Source organism: Schistocerca serialis, chromosome 5, assembly GCF_023864345.2.
Source record: "Schistocerca serialis cubense isolate TAMUIC-IGC-003099 chromosome 5, iqSchSeri2.2, whole genome shotgun sequence".
NCBI classification, from domain to species: domain Eukaryota; kingdom Metazoa; phylum Arthropoda; class Insecta; order Orthoptera; family Acrididae; genus Schistocerca; species Schistocerca serialis.
The window spans coordinates 21,141,112-21,162,209 of NC_064642.1; the positions used below are offsets into that span (position 1 = coordinate 21,141,112).

General features: G+C 44.5%; 1 protein-coding gene across 1 annotated transcript in view; it reads left to right on the plus strand.

Moving 5' to 3' along the window:
- Window positions 1-21,098, plus strand: part of LOC126481209 (probable cytochrome P450 4aa1) — a 226,720-nt gene that overhangs the window by 145,354 nt on the left and 60,268 nt on the right. The window contains exons 4-5 of the mRNA XM_050104811.1: window positions 7,769-7,859; window positions 14,568-14,747. Of these exons, the coding sequence (XP_049960768.1) occupies window positions 7,769-7,859; window positions 14,568-14,747 (271 nt within the window). The remainder of the gene's footprint in view (window positions 1-7,768; window positions 7,860-14,567; window positions 14,748-21,098) is intronic.

The window sequence follows — 21,098 nt, forward strand, 5'->3', positions numbered from 1 at the left end:
CCCGAGGCGAGCGCTACTGTAATTTTCCAATTAGAGTAAGCGTTCGAACGTAAAGTGCCGCCAACTTCAACACACTCAGTGATGAGGTTTTTAAATGACCGTATACAGGACAGAGGCGTATCTGCGGGAATGTCAGCAGAGGCGTTTCTGATACGGTCGACCACTTCTTCACGGCCTCTAGGCACCCTCTGGTACATTTTATCTTTGAAACATCCCCACGGCGACGTCAAATCCGGATACCTATCGGGCCCATTAAGAGGGCCACCCCTGCCGATCCACCGACCAATGTAAACAGGGTCTAATGCCTCCCGTGCTTCAGTTGCGTAATGCGCTGGTCACATACGTTGTGCAACGTCCAGGACAAAATCTTGCAGTAGTTCCGGTAGTTCCTCTTCCAAAACGTTCGATATTCATCCACTCAGGGTGCCGTCGATAAAATATGGACCTATGAGTTTGTTCCCCATGATGCCACAACGTACGTTAACCGATAATATTATCTTGAAACTCTTCCATTTCGTCAGTGTTTGCATAGAAAAACAGTAATATCAGAAATTGAGTCCGCCTTGATGCAAAATACCTTGTTATTCGTTTATTTCTTTATTATCCTAAACTAGTTTTTCGCGGTTCTAGGCGCTCAGTCCGGAACCGCGCGACTACTACGGTCGCAGGTTCGAATCCTGCCTCGGGCATCGATGTGTGTGATGTCCTTAGGTTTAAGTAGTTCTACGTTCTAGGGGACTGATGACCACAGATGTTAAGTCCCATAGTGCTCAGAGCCATTTGAACCATTTTTAAACTAGTTTCGGTGACAAATATCACCATCATCAGTGGTTTTTTTAAATCTTATTTACTGTATCTTTCAGCATGGTTTAAGCAATTATTCGCGCTGTTTGTGGCATATTTTCTGTGCTCTTTTTTTTCTCTTGCCGTCTTTTTACTCAGCGAACCTCATGTCATGTTCGTTGGATGGTATGTGGCTGCTTTTATACACAGAAAAACAAAAAATAGAAGCAGCCACATACCATCCAACGAACATGACATGATGTTTGCTAAGTAAAAAGATGGCAACTGAAAAAATAGCACAGAAAACATGTCGCAAACAGCGCCAATAACTGCTTAAAAACATGCAGTAACATACAATAAATAAGATTAAGAAAACCGACTCGTGATGATGATATTTGTCGCCGAAACTAGTTTGGGATAATAAAGAAATAAACGAATAACAAGGTGTTTTACACGAAGGCGGACTCAATTTCTGATATTACTGTACGTTAACCGACCAATGACGTTGATGGTCAACTTGCCGTAACCAAAGGGGATTGTCTAGACACCAGTAATGCACGTTATGCTGCTTGTTGCGCCATGGTTTCTGATTGTATACTGATTGGAAAATAGTACCTCGTCACAGAACGTCCGCAGTTCGTGGTCTAGTGGCTAGCGTTGCTGCCTCTGGAGCCGGGTTCGATTCCCGGTCGAGTCGTGGATTTTCTCTGCTCGGAGACTGGGTGTTTGTGTTGTCCTCATCATTTCATCATCATCATCATCATCATCCGTGGCAGTCGCTACCTGAATTGTGAAAAAATTTGAGTCTGTAACAATTGGGACTTCGTACGGGCGCTGATGACCGCGCAAATGAGCGCCCCACAAACCAAACGTCATCATCATCATCATCATTATCGGCATAAAACGTGGGGGTCGTTTCCATCTGTTGACGCTCCCATTCAAAAAGCACTACCCGGCTACGGAAATCGGCACCATGAACCTCTTGATGCGGTGACACGTGGTATGGAAGATACTTATGACGATGGAGTATTGTGACAATACTATTTACGGAAACAGCGGAATCGCGGAGTAAACGCCGGGCGCTTATCTTGAGTGTTGTGGTGCATTGCCGCTAGACCAGCTATTTCATTAGCTTCTCCTGTTTAGTTTCCTTTTGCCGGTCTGTACGCTTCCATCAGTTGTAAAGGGCTTCACAGCCTTGTAAAAGAACGAACGAAAGTGAACTTTCTCCAGAAAGCTCTCGGCATACAAGGCAACAACAGCCTCAACATCTCTCCGACATTCTCCGTAAATCAGGATCATTTCAGTTTTTTCTTCTGTGGTTGTAACAGTCATCGTCCACTTGCACGTCTGTTCTGCAAATGATAGGTGGGTGTGCAGGCAATAAACACTGCGCAAGTATTTTAATGCTTTGAGTCGTTATCTGTTCTATGTCGGGAAGATACGTGAGCTCTGGTTTCAGTGTACTCTTATGATACGTTGTAGTTCGCCACACGCCCTCGGTGGAGCGTCGAGCAATCCCCCTGTTTGATATGTCGGCGGAATGCAACGTTGCGAATGGGGTTTCAAATTAGAAGTTGTGGAATGCTGAGCCGTCCTGCTCTCGCAGGTGGAGATGGGGTCCCACGTGCCATTTGACATTCAAGAGGCATTGAATAACATGTCGTACATTACGGTTATTTACCCATTTCTATTCCTCCGATTACAGCGCCATCTGTGCCGAAACGAAGGAAAGGCTTTGAAACGAAACGTATATTGATTCTGCCGTAGAATCGTAGTATGCAATAAGAAACAGGAGTTCCCACAGAAAATTTCAAAGTTTCCCCCCGCCACCCACGCAGGGTTTAGGGCGGCGGGTCGAGAGTGCTATCGTTGGATGCCCCTTCCGAGACAAAAGAATTGGATCTATTACTTGTTTTCATCCCATATGTAATTTTCGAGATATTTCAATGTCCTCAGCTAAAAAGGACATCCTGTTCATCGCTCCCGTGGAGACAGAGAAGACAAGATTAGATTAGATACTGTATGAACGGAGGCATTTAAACAACCATTCGCCCTGCCCCTAACACACGAATGGTACGAGAAGAAACCCTAATAACTGGTAGAATGGGACGTACCCTCGCCATACGCTTCACAGTGGTTTGCAGACGCAGATGAAGATGTAGAGACGACGCCAATAGTGAACGAAATTACCAGTGTCCTTTTCATAGGATCCAACCGGTATCAGACTTGAACAGTTTAAAGAAACCACGAATACGTAAACCTATCCAACTAAGTGAAACCATTGTTGCTTCACTGACTGTACTAATTAGACAATCTGCTGATTTCGACGACAATGACAGTTTTCAAGCGATCTCTTCGGTGTATCAGGAACCTGCACATGATATCCAAATCCCATGTGCATCTGCTGCCCGCAGGTATCCAGAGGTTATGTTAGAAGCAGGTAGCAACTTCTGAACTGAATCACTATAAACCAGTTGGACGCAGATGTTGGCTAGGCGATATGTAAATGAACAATGACTTCACTTAATGACTTTGTACAGGCGCTGAAGCCTAGTCAGAATTATATAAGCGGAGTAACTGGATGGGGATTTGAACCCAGCTTGTTCCGAGTCCAAACCCAGTGTGTAAGCCACAGTGGTCCCTTCTCACGGTATTTTTACTGAGAAGGTCCCAAACGACCTCTGCGTGTTGTTTTAACTGAAGAGAACCTAATGTAATGGGACACTGAAGAGGAGAGAAAAGCCTCCCGCGAACATACTCGTTACGAACGAGCCGTTACGCATGTTCAACTTTCCACATTACGTAATCTATCAACATCTTTTTAAAAAGTGGCTTACAGCAATGTGCTAAGTATGTCACACGTCATTTCAAGGTACGCTGTGTTATTACAGACTGTCATGGAATGCGTGCAAATGAGTTTCCGTCCTGTAATACACGGCGAGTGATTTCGCTTACTTGAGTTGCGCCTTGGAAAGCTTTCATTACTCAGTAAACGAATGCACCTCGACAAATTTCCATTTAAACGCTTTTCCTGCCGCAATAAAAAACCGTTACAGACGCTTTCACGCGGCGAAGTTCACTTCTCTCGTAACGACGTCTCGTAGGAGCTGCTTATTTTAGCGAGTTAAAGTTATGGAGTAGCACTAAGCAGACACGCTTGAGGGTCCTGCCTGGGCTTTAAAGTAGACGCCCGAAGGACTGGGTGGACACTGCATATCTCAGAGTATGCCGAGGGGTGGGGATGATTAGGACTCGCATGAGCCAACTTAATTCGCTAGCGTAGCAGTTCATCTGGATTCCGACTGTAGTCCCATGTTCTCTGTCTGACACATACGGTAGTGTGAACGGCTTGTAGGATAGAATACTGAGCTGCCGATCATAAATGTTGGCGTAAGAGATGGAGTGGCTACGCCCCGTCAAGTACGCGCCACCCGTCTCCCCAAGCCTACACATACATTTCAGTGCTACACATTCCATTTAGCAGAAATATTTAAAATGTTATTAATTTATAAGCATTAACATTTGGATTAAAAGGAACACCACAATATCGATGTTCGAGGTACTTCTAATTCACCAGACGTCGCCAGAAGGAGGAAGTTCTTCGTTGCAGCGCACTGTTGATAGAGCAGTAGCTCTGGAGAACTCCTCAATTATTTTCTGTTTTACTACGCCCAGGACGGCTTACTATCTGTCATGGTGTGGGTGAAATGCTGTTGCTGTGAGGATATGAGTCACAAACTGTAACGACTTTTGCGTCACAGGTCACATTTACCATTCTTTTCTTATTATTCGCATGTGGTATATATTCACATTATGTTAGATGTTGCAATCTGGGCAGTGCACAAATCCAGAAATTTATATCCAGTGTAAACCAAGTTACTACCGAGAGCAAACGAGTACTATGTTCTTTGTTTAAGAGATCCTTGATAGATAACCGCATGAATAAGATGCGCGAAGTTCTCTAGCTACGCTTGAAAACATTTACCACAACTGTACGTTTCAAAGTAATGAGTACGAGTTATTCTTTCCTCAACCGTTGCTAATTTTCAAATGCTAGAGTGTCGTACCTACTTCCTTAAGAATATATGTGACTCCCACAAATCCAAAAGGAACAGTTACTTTTACACTGATGAGCCAAAACATTATGACCACCTGCTTAACAGCTTGTTTGTCTATCTTTGGAACGAAATACATCACTGATTCTGCATGTCAGGTATACTGTCTCACTAAATAAAGAGACTTATTTCCGACAGTATACAGTAGGGCGGAACTGCAGGTTCCAATACTGTCACGGTCGCCATTTTATAACACAATAAAAAATATAATAATAAATGTTTATATATGGTGACAAAGTGCCCTCCGCCACACACCACTGGGTCGATTGCGGAGTATATATGTAGATGCAGATGTAGATTAATTTTCAGCATCTTGGACAAACACAATAAGCTGGGCTATGCCTGTAAGTGGGTAAAGAATATTTTCATATTAGTTCTACATGGATGAAATAGTCTTTCTCTTGTTGTACATTTATGATTACCAATTAATAATACTATGTTCGATCGCCATATCCACCTACATAATCTTGACTGTGTCCATGATACTGTAATTGGATCTTTGTGATAACTCCGAAGTACACAGGTGGGCTCCTTGGATTTTTATATAACAGTACTACGTGGAACAACGACTCATACAACTTCACTGGTAAAATAATGCTATATTCTTCGTTAATTAACAGAGAGCGAGTCCTTCCTCTTACTGAGGAACAGGAAAAACATCTTACTTTTTTTAACACTTGAAAATAAAAAATACGTGATGGTAGGCGCAGGCTCTGCGCTGGGCTGCCGCTTCACCTTTTCTCTCTGCCTTTGAAGAAAACGAAAACATAAAAGCAAGAAATGCAAAAGGTACATCACACACTGATCCTGCAGCTTGTTAGTAGATTTGTGAAGGTATGTGGCATTAGATATCTACTCACACGTCATGTTCTAGCTTCTCGCCCAGGGCCTTTGTCGCGCGCCAACGCGGGGCCGTCGTGTTACTATTGATTTAGCAGTGTTAGTTGCAGAAGTCCGCCGGATGCCCTTCCTACCACCACCCTGAACCCCCTTGGACAGAATTAGTGTACCCTAGCTGTCTGCATCTAGTGTAAGCCATGGAAGAGTGTGAACGTTTTCAAATGTCTGCGAGTCGTGGAATTGAGGCGGAACGTGGAGACCAGCCCAGTATTCACATAGCAGAGCGTGGAAAACCGCCTAAAAACGCACATTTGGGCTGGTCGGCATACCGGCCCTTGTCGTTAATCCAACGGGCGGTTTCGATCCGGGGCCGGAGCGAGTCCAGGAAGGAGCTCATTAGCGCTTTCGGCTACCCTGGCGAGTCTACGCACAGGTCATGTAATTCGTGTAAATAACGGCCAGCTGATTTGTCTAAGCGGTGATCTCGCCCGACAGGGTTCCCTTTGGGTTCCACAGGGCTTACATTAGGCGAATTTCGTGGCCGAGATATCAACATGAGTTCACTATAATGCCCTCCAGACCACTGGAGCACGGCTCTGTCTCCGAGGCACGGACAATTACGCTGCTGAAAGATGACGTCGCCGCTGGGGAAGACATCAAGCATGAAGGGGTGCAGCCGGTTCGCAGCTGTCAGCCTGCCTTCGATTACTATCACAGGTGCCAGCATAATACTTCTCCCGACAGACTGCGTCCTTGGCGCTCTACACGTTTCGAGCCGCCGTTCCCCTCGATAACGGTGTTTGTGGAGACGACCATACATCTAGTGTAGCAAACATGTGATTCACCTAAAGAGCCGACACATTTCCATTGATCGACGGTCGAATCTCGATGGTCTCTCGCCACGGCAGTGGTAATTGACGGTGCCGTTGGGTCCACATGCGAACACGTAGGGGTGGTCTGCTGTGGAGCTCCTTGTTCAACGACGTGCGTTGAACGGTGTGATCCGAAACATTTGTGTGTGGACCAGCATTGTGCTCTTTCGGCAGAGATGCCTCAGATCACCATCTGTCCTACACAAGCCTCCGAACCCCACGTTCTGTGCAGAGTCGTGGATGTCCAACCATTTAGCGGCTAGCGACAATTTCTCTGTCCTACCTCTTTTCATAGATAGCAACACGTGAACATTCGACCAGCTTCACCGTTTCGAGATACTCGTTCACAGTCTCTGCGTAATAATAATCTGCCCTTTGGCAGAGTTGCTGACGTCAATGGATATTGCCATCTGCAGTCCACATCTTCGCTAGGGTGATGCCCCATCCTTGTCAGCTCCGCTTACCTGCTTTTGTTACCACGTCACGTGCCCGCAACGCCACCAGGCGGCATCCATCGTCGTGGTGGGCAGTGGTCATAGTGTTTTGGATTACCAGCGTACACCTCTGTCCGGATCCCTACTCTTAAAAACCATAGTGCAATATGTGTAGCAGAATAGTTCTTCCCCTTCTTACTCCATTTGCGGGTGAGACAAAGAAACAAAAGCTGTTACTATCCTCGTCATTACGCGGCGTGTTTGCTAAAGGAAACAATACTTTTCTCATTCCTTGACACGTTTAAGGAGACGGACACTCGTAATTGTGTGAGTGAGGAAAATAAGTACTGTACGTAGAAGAACGGTTACTCCGGACAGGCAGTTTTGCCCCTATGAGGACTTTAGTCCCGCAACATCTCTCTGTGTAGTTTACGAGAATGAGAAGCGCCAAATAACATGTCATCATAAACGGAACAGAAACTGAATATGTGATACAAGATATACTTTAATTTCTCGACTGATAAATGATATATTTCCTTGAGCGCTTGTTTAATGCGTTACTCTAGAGCCACATTTAAAAGAAACCAACTATGTACAAAGCTATTTCCTCTTGTGCTTGATTAATTTTTACAAGTTTTAGTCCATATTTCTTGGTTTATTTTAATTTATTACTGTAAACCTAACACAGCTTATTCGAAACTTATTGTTTTTTTTGTTCTAGGCGGTGCTAAAAAGCCAGCGTCACACGGAGAAGATCTCCTACTACCGGCTGTTGCACAACTTCATTGGGGACGGACTCATCACGAGCAGCGGTGAGTGGCTGGGGGCACTGTCGCATCCCCCCCCCCCCCCCCCCCCTGTCCCTTAAGTCCACAAGTAGCACTTCATTAGCAGTGTCGCGTTTCGCTGATGGTTTAGAGCAGACTGCTGATGGTGTTTCACTTACCAGAAACAGTAGAGCAAAGAACCGAAGATTCACTATCTCCGAAGTCGCCAGCAATCAACCATGAATCAAATGTTAGTCAGCCAGAGTTAGTATCACTGAACAATAAGTTGTTCCTTGCTATCAAATACTGGGAGACGGAAGTACCGGAACTCGTCTCCCTGATTCCGCTCACACGGTGCAGGATGGTGACGTCTGAAATCTGGTTGGATACAAGAATTCTGGCACTTCGTGTTAATCGGAAAGTCTCATCAGAAAAGGAGGTTAGAAGGGGCACATACTACAAACGTAAAAATATCACATTTGTTTCAGCAGTACGGCTGTATTCGTGAAGAAAGGTCGCAGTTTGTAACAATGAAGAGAAAATAATCGAGGAAAACAGAAGTGTTATCCGGCGTTACCCAAGAATACGAATTCTATCATGTCAAGGAGACACCTTATACATTACGCACATCTACTTCTACAACTACATGACTTTTCTGCAATTCACGCTTGAGGGCCTGATGGAGTGTTTATGGAATCACCTTCAGACTATTTCTCTGCCCTTCCATTCTCGACCAGCCCGCGTGAAAACCGAACACTTAAATCATTCCGTATGAGCTTGGATTTTTTTTATCTCTGCTGGCTACTGTCATAAAAGTAATTTCATATTGGGACGGAGAAAGTTGGTGACTGAAATTTCGTGAAAAGATCTCGTTACAACGAATAACGCCTTAAAAAAATCATTGATACCCCAATGCGCGTATCATATCTGTGACACACTCTTCCCTATATTGCGATAACACAGAATGACTTTCCCTTCTTTGGACTTAATCGACAACCTCCGTCAAACCGATCTGATTCGGATCCCATACAGCACAACAATACTCTAGCAGAGGGGGGACCCGTATAACGTCTGCAGTCTCTTTAGCAGACCTGTTGCATTTTCTACGTACGTATTCTGCCAATAAAACACTTTCTTTCGTCTTCCCGACAACATTTTCTGTTTTCTTTCCAATTTGAGTTATTCATAATTCTAATCCTTAAATATTTAGATGAATTTACTGAGTTTAGATTTGTATGATTTAACGTGTAACAGAAATTTAGACGATTCCTTTTAGTACTCGTGTGGATGACTTCACATTCTTCATTATATAGAGTCAACTACCACCTATCGCATACAGATATCTTGCCTAAATCATTTTGAAATTGATTTTGATCACCAGGTGACTTTACGAGAGTGTTAAGTCACAGCATCACCTGCAAACATTCCACGAGGGCTGCTCAGAATTGTTTTCTAAATCTTTCATATACGTTAGGAACAGCAGAGGGCCTACACTACTTCCTTGGGTAACGCCACATATCACTTCTGTTTCCTGAGATGATTTTCTGTTAATTATTACAAACAGCGACCCTTCTTCACGAATACAGCCGCACAGCTAGGACGACACGTGGTATTTTTACATTTGTATGGCTCTGAGCACTATGGGACTTAACATCTATGGTCATCAGTCCCCTAGAACTTAGAACTACTTAAACCTAACTAACCTAAGGACAGCACACAACACCCAGCCATCACGAGGCAGAGAAAATCCCTGACCCCGCCTTTACATTTGTAGGATGTACCCTTGCTGACCTCCTTTTTTGTTGAGACTTTCCGATTAACACGAAGTAACCGACATTTTTGTGCCAGAATTCCTGTATCCAACCACATTTCAGACCTGTATTAAGAACTGAACGTAAGGAAATACCAGATAGTCTTAATATCACAAAAAGCTGCCCAACTTTAATTTTCGCTGGCATTGACCTCTTATCCTTCTTCCCAATGCCTAATAACAACGACGTAAGTTATTTACACAGTGAAGTGCTCAAGCGACATACAGACGTGCATGAGTTCCTACAAAGGAGGGTGGGAAATTATTGCTGAACTCCAGCTCACTTCGAACGGCGGAACGCTACCTTGTTTCTCCAAGGGTTTCCCAATAAATCTGTTGTTGTTGAAGAATTTTTCTCGACAACCGCCGGAATGAATTAAAAGGAATCGCAGAAAATATGAAACGAGGTGCCCCTTCTTGAAGGCGAATACAGTGCACCTCATTCATCTAGTTCCTGTGGACCGAAGTATTCTACTGTCTTAAAATTTCTTAACTCTGAAAATTGCAGTAAGTAACCACTCAACGACATATCTGTGAAAATGGCAAGTCTTCCAGGAGTACGTAACTGAAATTACTTTGTATTGGATCTGGGCTCTTTCTCATTCTTTTTATTTTTTGGGGTGTGTTTGGCGTATAATTCGCGACGTCTGTAGTTCTTCTCCTTGGGTTCTCTTAGGTTAAATGAAGCTCTGTTGGTAGACAGGTCACCTTGAGCTCCGTCTTGCGCCACTGCATCTAGCAGTTTTCTCGTTGAAATAATAAACCTCTGAGCGCCATTTACTCCTGAGCGATTACGTAACTTTAAGTTGTCACACGGTACGTACACTGTCACGTTTTCGTTGAAGGAGGACTCGAATTACGTTTGTTCAAATAGAAGAACACAGGTGCACCATGTTTGTAGTGTGACCTTGTTATTTCACTGTTAAATTTAAGACTCTCTGCCATTGGCAAGATGACCTGTAATCGCCTTTCAGCGAAATATGGACTCCGAGCAGATAAACGTCAACAGTGTCTTGCATTACTTCGTGCTGACACTTGCAAAAACAGATGTGTATGAGTTCACTCTAGTAGTTGGTCCTAACAGCATTGTGGTGGGCCGTGCAGGACTAACCGTCTTTTCAAAGCCCGCTACAGCACTCTAACACTGCCTCCTGCAAAAGGTGGCCGCGGACTCGTCAGCGTGCGGGCACGATCTTCTGCACTCTTTGTCCACACTCTGTTGCGGCACTGGCAGGGGCCGGTCCCGTCCTTAACACGCAGTCTCTTAGATATCCTCCGACCAGCTTCTCTCGATCCACCGATCAATATGGCACCTATTTCTCCATTATTGTACCACGTCGCCAATTGTTTCATAGAACTCAGCTACGTTCGGGCCGATTTTCCAGTCAACCGTCCTCCCCGTACAAAAGACTATTATCGTTTGTTTCTGCTGTCCAACCCTTGCGACCCCATGGTGCTACAGCATCCTGACATTAACTGGCGCACGGTTTGGGGGTGTGTGCATGCCCCCTTTTTACCGTCGTCTGTGTCTGCACTATGGTACGTTTTAGTCTATGGAAAATTCCCAACTAATAGTCGACTTTATCGCATAGGGCTGGCCACCTCCCCACTCTGCCCTGACTGTCAGCACGAAGACACCGACGAGCACCGTCTTACGTGCCTCCTGAAGCAAAACGTATGGCTCCTCATCCAACGAATAGTGGGCTTTTATCCCCGTGCCCCGCCAACGACGGTAACCGCGGATTTCCTGTTGTTGCCCCAGATATTTCACTACCCTCTTGCTAAGCACCATGCCCTAATCTGGTTTCGAGGACAGGCTTTAGAATATCTCTTTCAGAGTGGTCCACATACAGTCCTTGACTTCTGGTACAAAGTTGTGACCGCGCATAGCACCCTCACCCGAAAACCATCTTACCGACAAACTTTTGCCGGTTATCTCCGCAGCGTCTTCCTTGACCCCCCTCAAATTTGGGGTATGCCATGCGTACCTGTCACATGATGCAACACCCTTATCCACGTTCTCATGCATCGACCAAAAAAACAACTAAAAAAAAGGAATAAAACAGAATGTTATACTTTGTTGTATTTAATGTTTTTCTAATATTTTTTGTTTAACTAACAGTCATTTGTTTATGTTTAAGTGATACCTTGCATAGTGTATATATATATGCACTTTTAGTTTGTTCAATAAAAAAAAGCGGTCTAAGGCGCTGCAGTCATGGACTGTGCGGCTGGTCCCGGCGGAGGTTCGAGTCCTCCCTCCGGCATGGGTGTGTGTGTTTGCCCTTAGGATAATTTAGGTTAAGTGGTCTGTAAGCTTAGGGACTGATGACCTTAGCAGTTAGGTCCCATAAGATTTCACTCATATTTCAACATTTTTGAACATTGTGGTGGTTGCATACTTGTTTGTGATGAGCTAACACAGATATTTATTACACAAGAAAGCCCTCTACTTTCTCACACACAGGAAACTGGATGCGGTTAATTTAATTGCTTCCTTTAGAATTTAGTGTTTCTGTTTATATAATACATTCCGGTTTTAACATTTTTTAAATTGTTTTATGTTTCGGCTGATTTCAAAGTTGTGTCTCAGCACAGTCATAATAATAATAACGATAATAAGTAATTGTAAAAAGGAAAATATATAACCATATTCCTCCAAGTATTGTGTAAGAGTAACAAAATTAGTTCACAGACTGTATGCTTAGCTACTGACTAAAAGCAGAGAAAAGTAAAGTTTAGGAGCCATTTTCCGGTAGGTTATAAATAAGAGGGCTACAGGCGAACAATATGAAATAAGATCGTCACAACTTCTGAACAGTTAGGACGTTCAAACTGCACTGTTGACCGCGGGGCCTGATGGTAATTAGTATGCGCAAGACCACTTTCATTTGGATGGGTTCGTCAAGAAGCAAAATCTGCGTATCTGGTGGACTGACAATCTGCATTTCGCGATCGAGAAGTCTCTTCACTCTCAACGGGTGACTGTGTGGTTTGCAATGTCCAGTCACGGAATAGTCGGTGCGACATTCCTTGATGGAACGTTGGATACCGAGCGGTATGTGAATGTTTTGGAAGATGATTTTATCCCCATTATCGAAAGCGACGCTGATTTCAACAAAATGGGGTTCATGCATGACGGATCTTGACCCCATCGATGGAGGATAGTGCTTGATGTCCTGGAGGACCACTTTGGAGACCGCATTCTGGCTCTAGGGTACGCAGAGGCCACTGGCATGGGTCTCGATTTGCTGCCACATTCTCCGGATCTGAACACATGCGGCTCCTTTTCGTGGGGCTGTATTAAAGACATCTTGTACAGCAGTAACCCCAAAACCATCGCTGATCCGAAAACAGCCATTCAGGGGGTCATCGGCAGCATCGATGTCGCAACACTTTAGCGGGTCATGCAGAATTTCGCTATTCGTCTGCGCCACATTATCACCAATGATGGCAGGCATGTCGAACATGTCATAACCTTAATACGAATATCTGTAGTGACGTTTACAAGTAGAATAAAGTATGTGCGCGCCGTAGTTTGTAACTAATCTACATTTTTTTTCACATTGTTCCATAATTTTTCTTTCTGTAAATATTTAAATGTTCTAGAATGGTCTCAGAGTACGTTTTTGTTGTAAGTCTCCCGCAAAAAACTTTTGTTTTTGTTTTTGTGTTTTTCAAAGCAGGCTTGGATAAACGTCGGGACTGTTTATGGCACTCTATTACACTGCATGTGTTATGCACGTCCATCCGACGTGCAATTCCTCGTGACCATCGCCGAGTGCAAGTGGATGCTGCGCCGACGTTTGGTTTATGTGTTACTGCGGGTTGTGTCTCGTGTGGTGCCGTCATCTTGGTTGGAGCGCAACGCAACCTTCGCTTAGATATCCTCCACAACACTAAACGCACTCGCTAGCATCTCGTGAGTCACACTCGCGCTTCCGTAGTGATGCTGTGCAGGATGAGAGGGATTTTGTAATTGCCGTATCCTCTCTAATCCGGAAAATGGTATTCGCAACACTGCCTATTTTTATAAACCATTTGTAATTTCTTAAAAGTTCGTATAGTGGTTGGTTAGTCTGCAGTGGTTTCCCTGATTCCATTATTATAGCCATCACAGTGAAAGATAATGTGGTCGGGCGTTCCCTATGACCGTAATTACGTACGTCATTTTCTTTCCTGTTGAACCTGTACTAGCCTGGTCACGTTAGGCAGTTCAGAAATGGTTCAAATGATTCTGCGTACTATGGGGCTTAACATCTGTGGTCATCAGTCCCCTAGAACTCAGAACTACTTAAACCTGATTAACCTAAGGACATCACACACGTCCATGCCCGAGGCAGGATTCGAACCTGCGACCGTAGCGGTCACGCGGTTCCGGACTGAAGCGCCTAGAACCGCTCGGCCACAGCGGCCGGCGTTAGGCAGTGTATCAAGCCCTGACCGGCGTCCTCACGGATGAGGGCTAGGCGTTCTCTAATGAATGGGAAAGGCGGGTGAACTCTTCAGTGGTTTTTACGTTGTCCTACTCTCCAATTCAAGATCTGGGCCGAGTTGATATCCTTTGGTCTAAGACCTGATTTTCGTCAGTTCTAGATTTTCGTCAGTTCTACTTTATGTTACGAGTAGGAGGCTACACGACGTCTTACCGTAATGTCTAATACGTAGTATCCGAGGAACATCAGTAAAGCATTGGCTGGCGTGGTGCTGGAGATCACTGTGAGTTTGAGGGGCACGTCCCAGGATTACAAATAGATTTCTGCTCAATGGTCTGTTCTCTTTAGGTATTCGTAGCTTTGCGTCAACGTTGTCAGTCAGAATATAGGTTTTTCGATCCATTTAAGTAGTGTGTGGTCTGTTCTCGTTAGCATCTTTGTCTCCGCACTTTTTCCATATCTAGGGAACTAACTGGTCCATGCGTTAAATATTTCCTTTTCTTACAGGCAAGAAGTGGCGGAACCACAGGCTGCTGCTGCAGCCCGCCTTCCACATGAGCGTGCTGGAGAACTTTGTGGAGACGTTCTCCTCATCGGCGCAGGCGCTCGTCTCCAGGCTGGCCTCCAAGATGGGGGACGTCAACGTGGCGCCGGACGTCAACCACTGCGTCATAGACATCCTCAACGGTAAGGCGGCCAGCACCGCCCGGTCAGTATGGCTGCGGCGATCTACTCAATCATATTACAGTCATGTACTGAAATCACCGCTCCTACTGTATTCCAACACGTGTTTACTGAATTATCATGTACCTAAAACAGTACAAGTCCCACTTTTGCCTCAGTCACAACGGCGATTGTTCGTGGCAGTGTTGTTATGAGGTGTCGGCAGCAGTATGATCAAGTCGAAACTCCCTTCAGCGAGTGTTGCAGCTCATAGGTGACCTCAAATGCAGAGAATTGTTCTGGGTGGAAAGCGAACTCCACCATTCGATGACATTCAAAAAATGTTCTATGATTCTGAGTTATACATAACTTGAAGATCACTAAGAATGTTTGACGTCCTGGTTGTGTTCTTAAAACCAGTAAAGAACGGCGCTCTGTCAAGATATTTTATTGATATCGGAACCCAGTCGTACGTCCACCTTCGTACACCACTAGTGTCCGTTGTTTCGCAGTATCTATACACTGTCTCTCTAGCTGTCTATCTATTCATCCGCCTACATACAACACGACCTCCAAACGAGAATGTAATGTGAACTACACTGATCTGAGTTGTCGACATCATGCACGAAGCATCACTAGACTCGAATGGTTGGCGCTAAAATGCCAAACCTATTCGCTGAGTGCAGTAAAACACGACATTCGTCTAACCAATACGCCATTTAACAGTCACCACCGTGGTGCATAGTGAATCCATAGCCTCATACAGCTGACGATAAAGACTCATGTAGCTGTCGGTAAAGACTCACAACCCGATCTACATCTACATCTACATTTATACTCCGCAAGCCACCCAACGGTGTGTGGCGGAGGGCACTTTACGTGCCCCGGTCATTACCTCCCTTTCCTGTTCCAGTCGCGTATGGTTCGCGGGAAGAACGACTGTCTGAAAGCCTCCGTGCGCGCTCTAATCTCTCTAATTTTACATTAATGATCTCCTCGGGAGGTATACGTAGGGGGAAGCAATATATTCGATACCTCATCCAGAAACGCACCCTCTCGAAACCTGGCGAGCAAGCTACACCGCGATGCAGAGCGCCTCTCTTGCAGAGTCTGCCACTTGAGTTTGTTAAACATCTCCGTAACGCTATCACGGTTACCAAATAACCCTGTGACGAAACGCGCCGCTCTTCTTTGGATCTTCTCTATCTCCTCCGTCAAACCGATCTGGTACGGATCCCACACTGATGAGCAATACTCAAGTATAGGCCGAACGAGTGTTTTGTAAGCCACCTCCTTTGTTGATGGACTACATTTTCTAAGGACTCTCCCAATGAATCTCAACCTGGTACCCGCCTTACCAACAATTAATTTTATATGATCATTCCACTTCAAATCGTTCCGCACGCATACTCCCAGATATTTTACAGAAGTAACTGCTACCAGTGTTTGTTCCGCTATCATATAATCAAATGCAATTCATGAAACTAACAGAGTTTTGGCAGATTGTCAGTCCACTAGAATTTTATTGAATGCTCCAATTTACTGATGTATTGCTTGTGATGCCATTGCCATTTGTGCATTGACCTGAAAATAATTTCAAAGAGTACTACTGTGCTCGGTGGTCGACTTCACCAGGGCACTGTGCTTATCCGCTTATTCGTATTAATTACCTATCTGTTACTTATCTCAACAAATGTCTCAACATTCTGTTGTTTCCTGACGTTAACGACACGGTCCACTCAGTTTGAATAGAACAGACACCACGAACGCAGCTAATAATGAGAAATGACACTTAGATCCCAGTGATCCAGCTTTCCTCAAACGCCCACAAATTTTTAATTTGCTAACGCGCGGTCTGGGACACGTTGTCCCGCTTCGCGCCGGCCGGTGTGGCCGTGCGGTTCTAGGCGCTACAGTCTGGAGCCGAGCGACCGCTACGGTCGCAGGTTCGAATCCTGCCTAGGGCATGGATGTGTGTGATGTCCTTAGGTTAGTTAGGTTTAATTAGTTCTAAGTTCTAGGCGACTGATGACCTCAGAAGTTAAGTCGCATAGTGCTCAGAGCCATTTGAACCATTTGTCCCGCTTCGCGCAGCTCCCCCCGGAAGAGGATCGAGTCTTCCCTCGGGCATGGGTGTGTGTGTGTTGTCTAAGTTAGTTTACGTTACATTAAGTAGCGTTTAAGCCTAGGGAACCGACGACCTTATCAGTACCTAGCTTGCGCTTGTATGTGAGGGAGATACTTAACATTTGTAATGTCATCTCTCTTGGACGCCTATGTGCTACTTACGACAATTTTGTAAGGCCAGAATGTTATAGGCAACTGTTAATATCACCATTGTTTGCCTTGATGTTGTAACCTGTATGTGTCCTAAAATCCGATGGTGGCGGCTTTAGTTTCACCGAAACCGGTAATCATGAAATAAAAAGAATTCCTGCGATCTTGACTATCAGTTTATTGTTTTACAAGCATCTAGATCGCTCCCACATGAGCGTAATGTGCTCCCTACAAAACTCAGCAGTTTGGTCCCATAGGAACTTACCAAAAATTTCCAAAATTTGATTTGCCTTTCACTCTCGAACTCCTGCTATTTATTGCCTGAATACCTCATTGGGTCCAGTTAATGCCGTAATTTGCTCTATTTTAGTTTGCATATTCCCAGTGTGGTCTAATTCAGTGAACACGTAATGAAAGTTGTGGCGTTTGTCTTGCTATGACTGTGCCAGGAACATTAGCTGAGCAAACTGATCTCCTCTAGAGCGAATACCGCACAATATTTTTCTTCAGTTATAATCTAAGTTGAAAAACAAAATATATGATGTCTTAAACAAGTTTGATGATAGTTTCATGATAACTCGGAAAACAATCAAGAAAATTTGGCCACTTGCTTTAGTGAGTAGCTCTAATATTGTATCATTTGCCTACGTATGACTGTAGAGCGATATTATCTATGGAGTGGAAATTCAGACGCGCAAAACATGATTTATCTCGGCAGTATGCAGTGACTCCGAAAGCTACGTGATAACGGTGTGGGGCAATGCTTGCAGTAACAGCTCTGCCAATTTTGGGTATAACTTCATTTCTATTACAGACATATGCCGTTCAAAAGTTGGATGGATTCCGTACAAGGTAGTATCTTAATAATTTTCATTCAATATCAGGAATGAACGTGGCTAAAAGCTTTGAAGATACTAACTCAGGGCATTTCGCTTGATCGTGACCAGTGTCACAGCTCAGTTGTAGCTTTCTTTTGCGTATTTGCAGGAAGAGAAGGAATAGCAACCTCCATTTTGTAAATTATGTACCGCCTAAACAGAGGGGGAAGAAATTTCTGATAATGTACGCCTGCACCACAGCGTTATAGGGTGGTGAATCATAGACAGAGGGAACACCAGAAAAGAAAAGGCTCGAAGCGTTTGAGATACGGTGTTAAGGAAGAATGTTTAAAACTATATCGAGCGATTAGAAATGAGGAAATCTGTGCCGAATAGCCGAGGAGAGGAAAATGTGGAAGACACTCTTACGGAGAAGAGACAGGACTATAACGCGTGAACACATTTGAGAATAACTTCCATGGACACTGAGAGAGCCGTAGAGAGCTGTAGAAGACAAAGAGTAGGGTTCATCCAGCACTTAACTGAGGACGCAGTTTGCGAGTGCTGCTCTCAGATGAAGAGGCCGGCACAGAAGAAGAATTCGTGGCGGGCTGCATCGAACCAATCAAGAGACTGATGACCAAAACACTTTATCGTATTGTCGAGTCTCTGTTTTAATTAACTGTTGCTGCGACGGACTTGTGAAATTGCTTCCTTGGCTTCCTAGTACGCCAAACTAAATGTGACTAAAAAAAAAAACGAATTTGGAATTATGCTGTAAATTACCGATATCCATAGTTTTAAGTATATCAGGGACGAAATTCATCGTTCTTACTTTTATTAATGTTTATTGCTCCTCATGGAGACTAAAATATTAATCACACAAAATCATTCAGCGCGTTATAGAAACTTTATGACTAACGAAAGATAAGCACAAAAGCTTGCAAAACTAAATAATATTAAGCAAAAGTAGCCGAGCGGTTCTAGGCGCTACAGTCTGGAACCGCGCGACCGCTACGGTCGCAGGTTCGAATCATGCCTCGGGCATGGATGTGTGTGACGTCCGTAGGTTAGTTAGGTTTAAGTAGTTCTAAGTTCTAGGGGACTGATGACGTTAGAAGTTAAGTCCCATAGTGCTCAGAGCCATTAAACCAATTAAGGAAAAGACACAGATGGTCATACATAAATATTATCTGCGAGTGAACATTGCTCTAAATGAGTATACTTTCAACGGATTCATTGGCAACACACACCCACATTACCTCGTTTGTTTGATATGTATGTGATCAACAGTATCCGGACACCCCCATAAACATACGTTTTACATATTAGGTGCATTGTTCTGCCACTCACTGTCAGGTACTGCATATCAGCGACCTCAGTAGTCATTAGACATCGTGAGAGAGCAGAATGGGGCGCTCCGCGGAACTCACGGACTTCGAACGTAGTCAGGTGATTGGCTGTCACTTGTGTCTGTACGCGAGATTTCCACACTCCTGAACATCCTTAGGTCAAATGTTTCAGATGTGATAGTGAAGTGGAAACGTGAAGGGAAACGTGAGCACAAAAGCGTACAGGCCGACCTCGTCCGTTGATTGACAGAAACCGCCGACAGTTGAAGAGGTTCGTAATGTGTAACAGGCAGACATCTATCCAGACCATCACACAGGAATCCCAAACTGCATCAGGATCCACTGCAAGTACTATCACAGTTAGGCGGGAGGTGAGAAAAATTGGATTTCATGGTCGAGCGGTTGCTCATAAGCCACACATCACGCCGGTAAATGCCAAACGACGCCTCGCTTGGTGTAAGGAGCGTAAACATTGGACGATTGAACAGTGGGAAAACGTTGTGTGAGTGACGAATCACGGTACACAGTGTGGCGATAGGATGGCAGGGTATGGGTATGACGAATGCCCGGTGAACGTCATCTGCCAGCGTGTGTAGTGCCAGCAGTAAATTTCGGAGATGGTGGTGTTGTGGTATGGGCGTGTTTTTCATGGAGGGGGCTTACACCGCTTGTCGTTTTGCATGGCACTACCACAGTACGGGCCTACATTGATGTTTTAAGCACTTTCTTGCTTCCCACTGTTGAAGAGCAATTAGGGGATGACGATTGCTCCTTTCAATACGATCGAGCACCTGTTCATAATGCACGGGCTGTGGCGGAGTGGTTACACGACAGTAAAATCCCTGTAATGGGCTGGCCTGCACAGAGTCCTGACCTGAATCCTATAGAACACCTTTGGGATGTTTTGTTCAGCACTCCGTGAAGCATGGGCTGCCATTCCCCAAGAAACCTTCCAGCACCTGACTGAACGTATGCCTGCGAGAGTGGAAGCTGTCATCAAGACTAGCGGTGGGCCAACACCATATTGAATTCCAGCATTACCGATAGAGGACACTGCTCCGACCGGATACTTTTGATCACACACACACACACACACACACACACACACACACACACACACATATATATATATATATATATATATATATATATATATATATATATATATATATATATAGTCATAACAATTATACCTGCGTAATTCTCAACACATGTCACACCTCTTAACAGTATGCCAATTCTAGCGACCCGCCAGAATTGGTGTCGCCAAATGTGTACTTCGTCTAGTTCTCTTACACTGAACAAGAGACCGAGAGGACAAAAGGACATGGAACTGCAGTAAGGATAGAACTCGAGCCAACAACTGAACAGTCTCTTGCGGTATCATCCACGCTATGAGATCAACTGTCACTAATCGCATCTGGCGGGCCTGGTGGCTAACTTCAGTGCTAATTAACTCGGAAACGGCACGACGTCGCAACATCCTGCAAGTTTTTCAGACTTTTACTGACTACCCTTTAGATACGGGATGTAACGGCTATAGGTGCAGATATTTTTACATGAGGTACGTTAATTTGTACACACGTACAGAGTGTTGGTTGTTTCTCTCTGCGTCGAACTGTCTTCCCATAAACACGTCACAAACATGACGACCTGAAGTTTTCTGCATGGTGGTAACTGCACCACTAAGTGGACTACGTCAGTCACTGTAGACTGTTTTTCCTCCACGCATCAACACTTCAACATCTGACCTGCTGCCCACGGGAAAATAAACATTAGTGGCTTGCTCTTGCCAGAGATTCTGGGAGGTACTAACCAACCTAAAAACGTACGACCTGTAATAGTGCTATTATTACTCTGCAAATGGTCTAAAAACTGATGTTGTATTGTTAAGTGCACGGTCCTGAGCCACGAACAGAAATATCTGC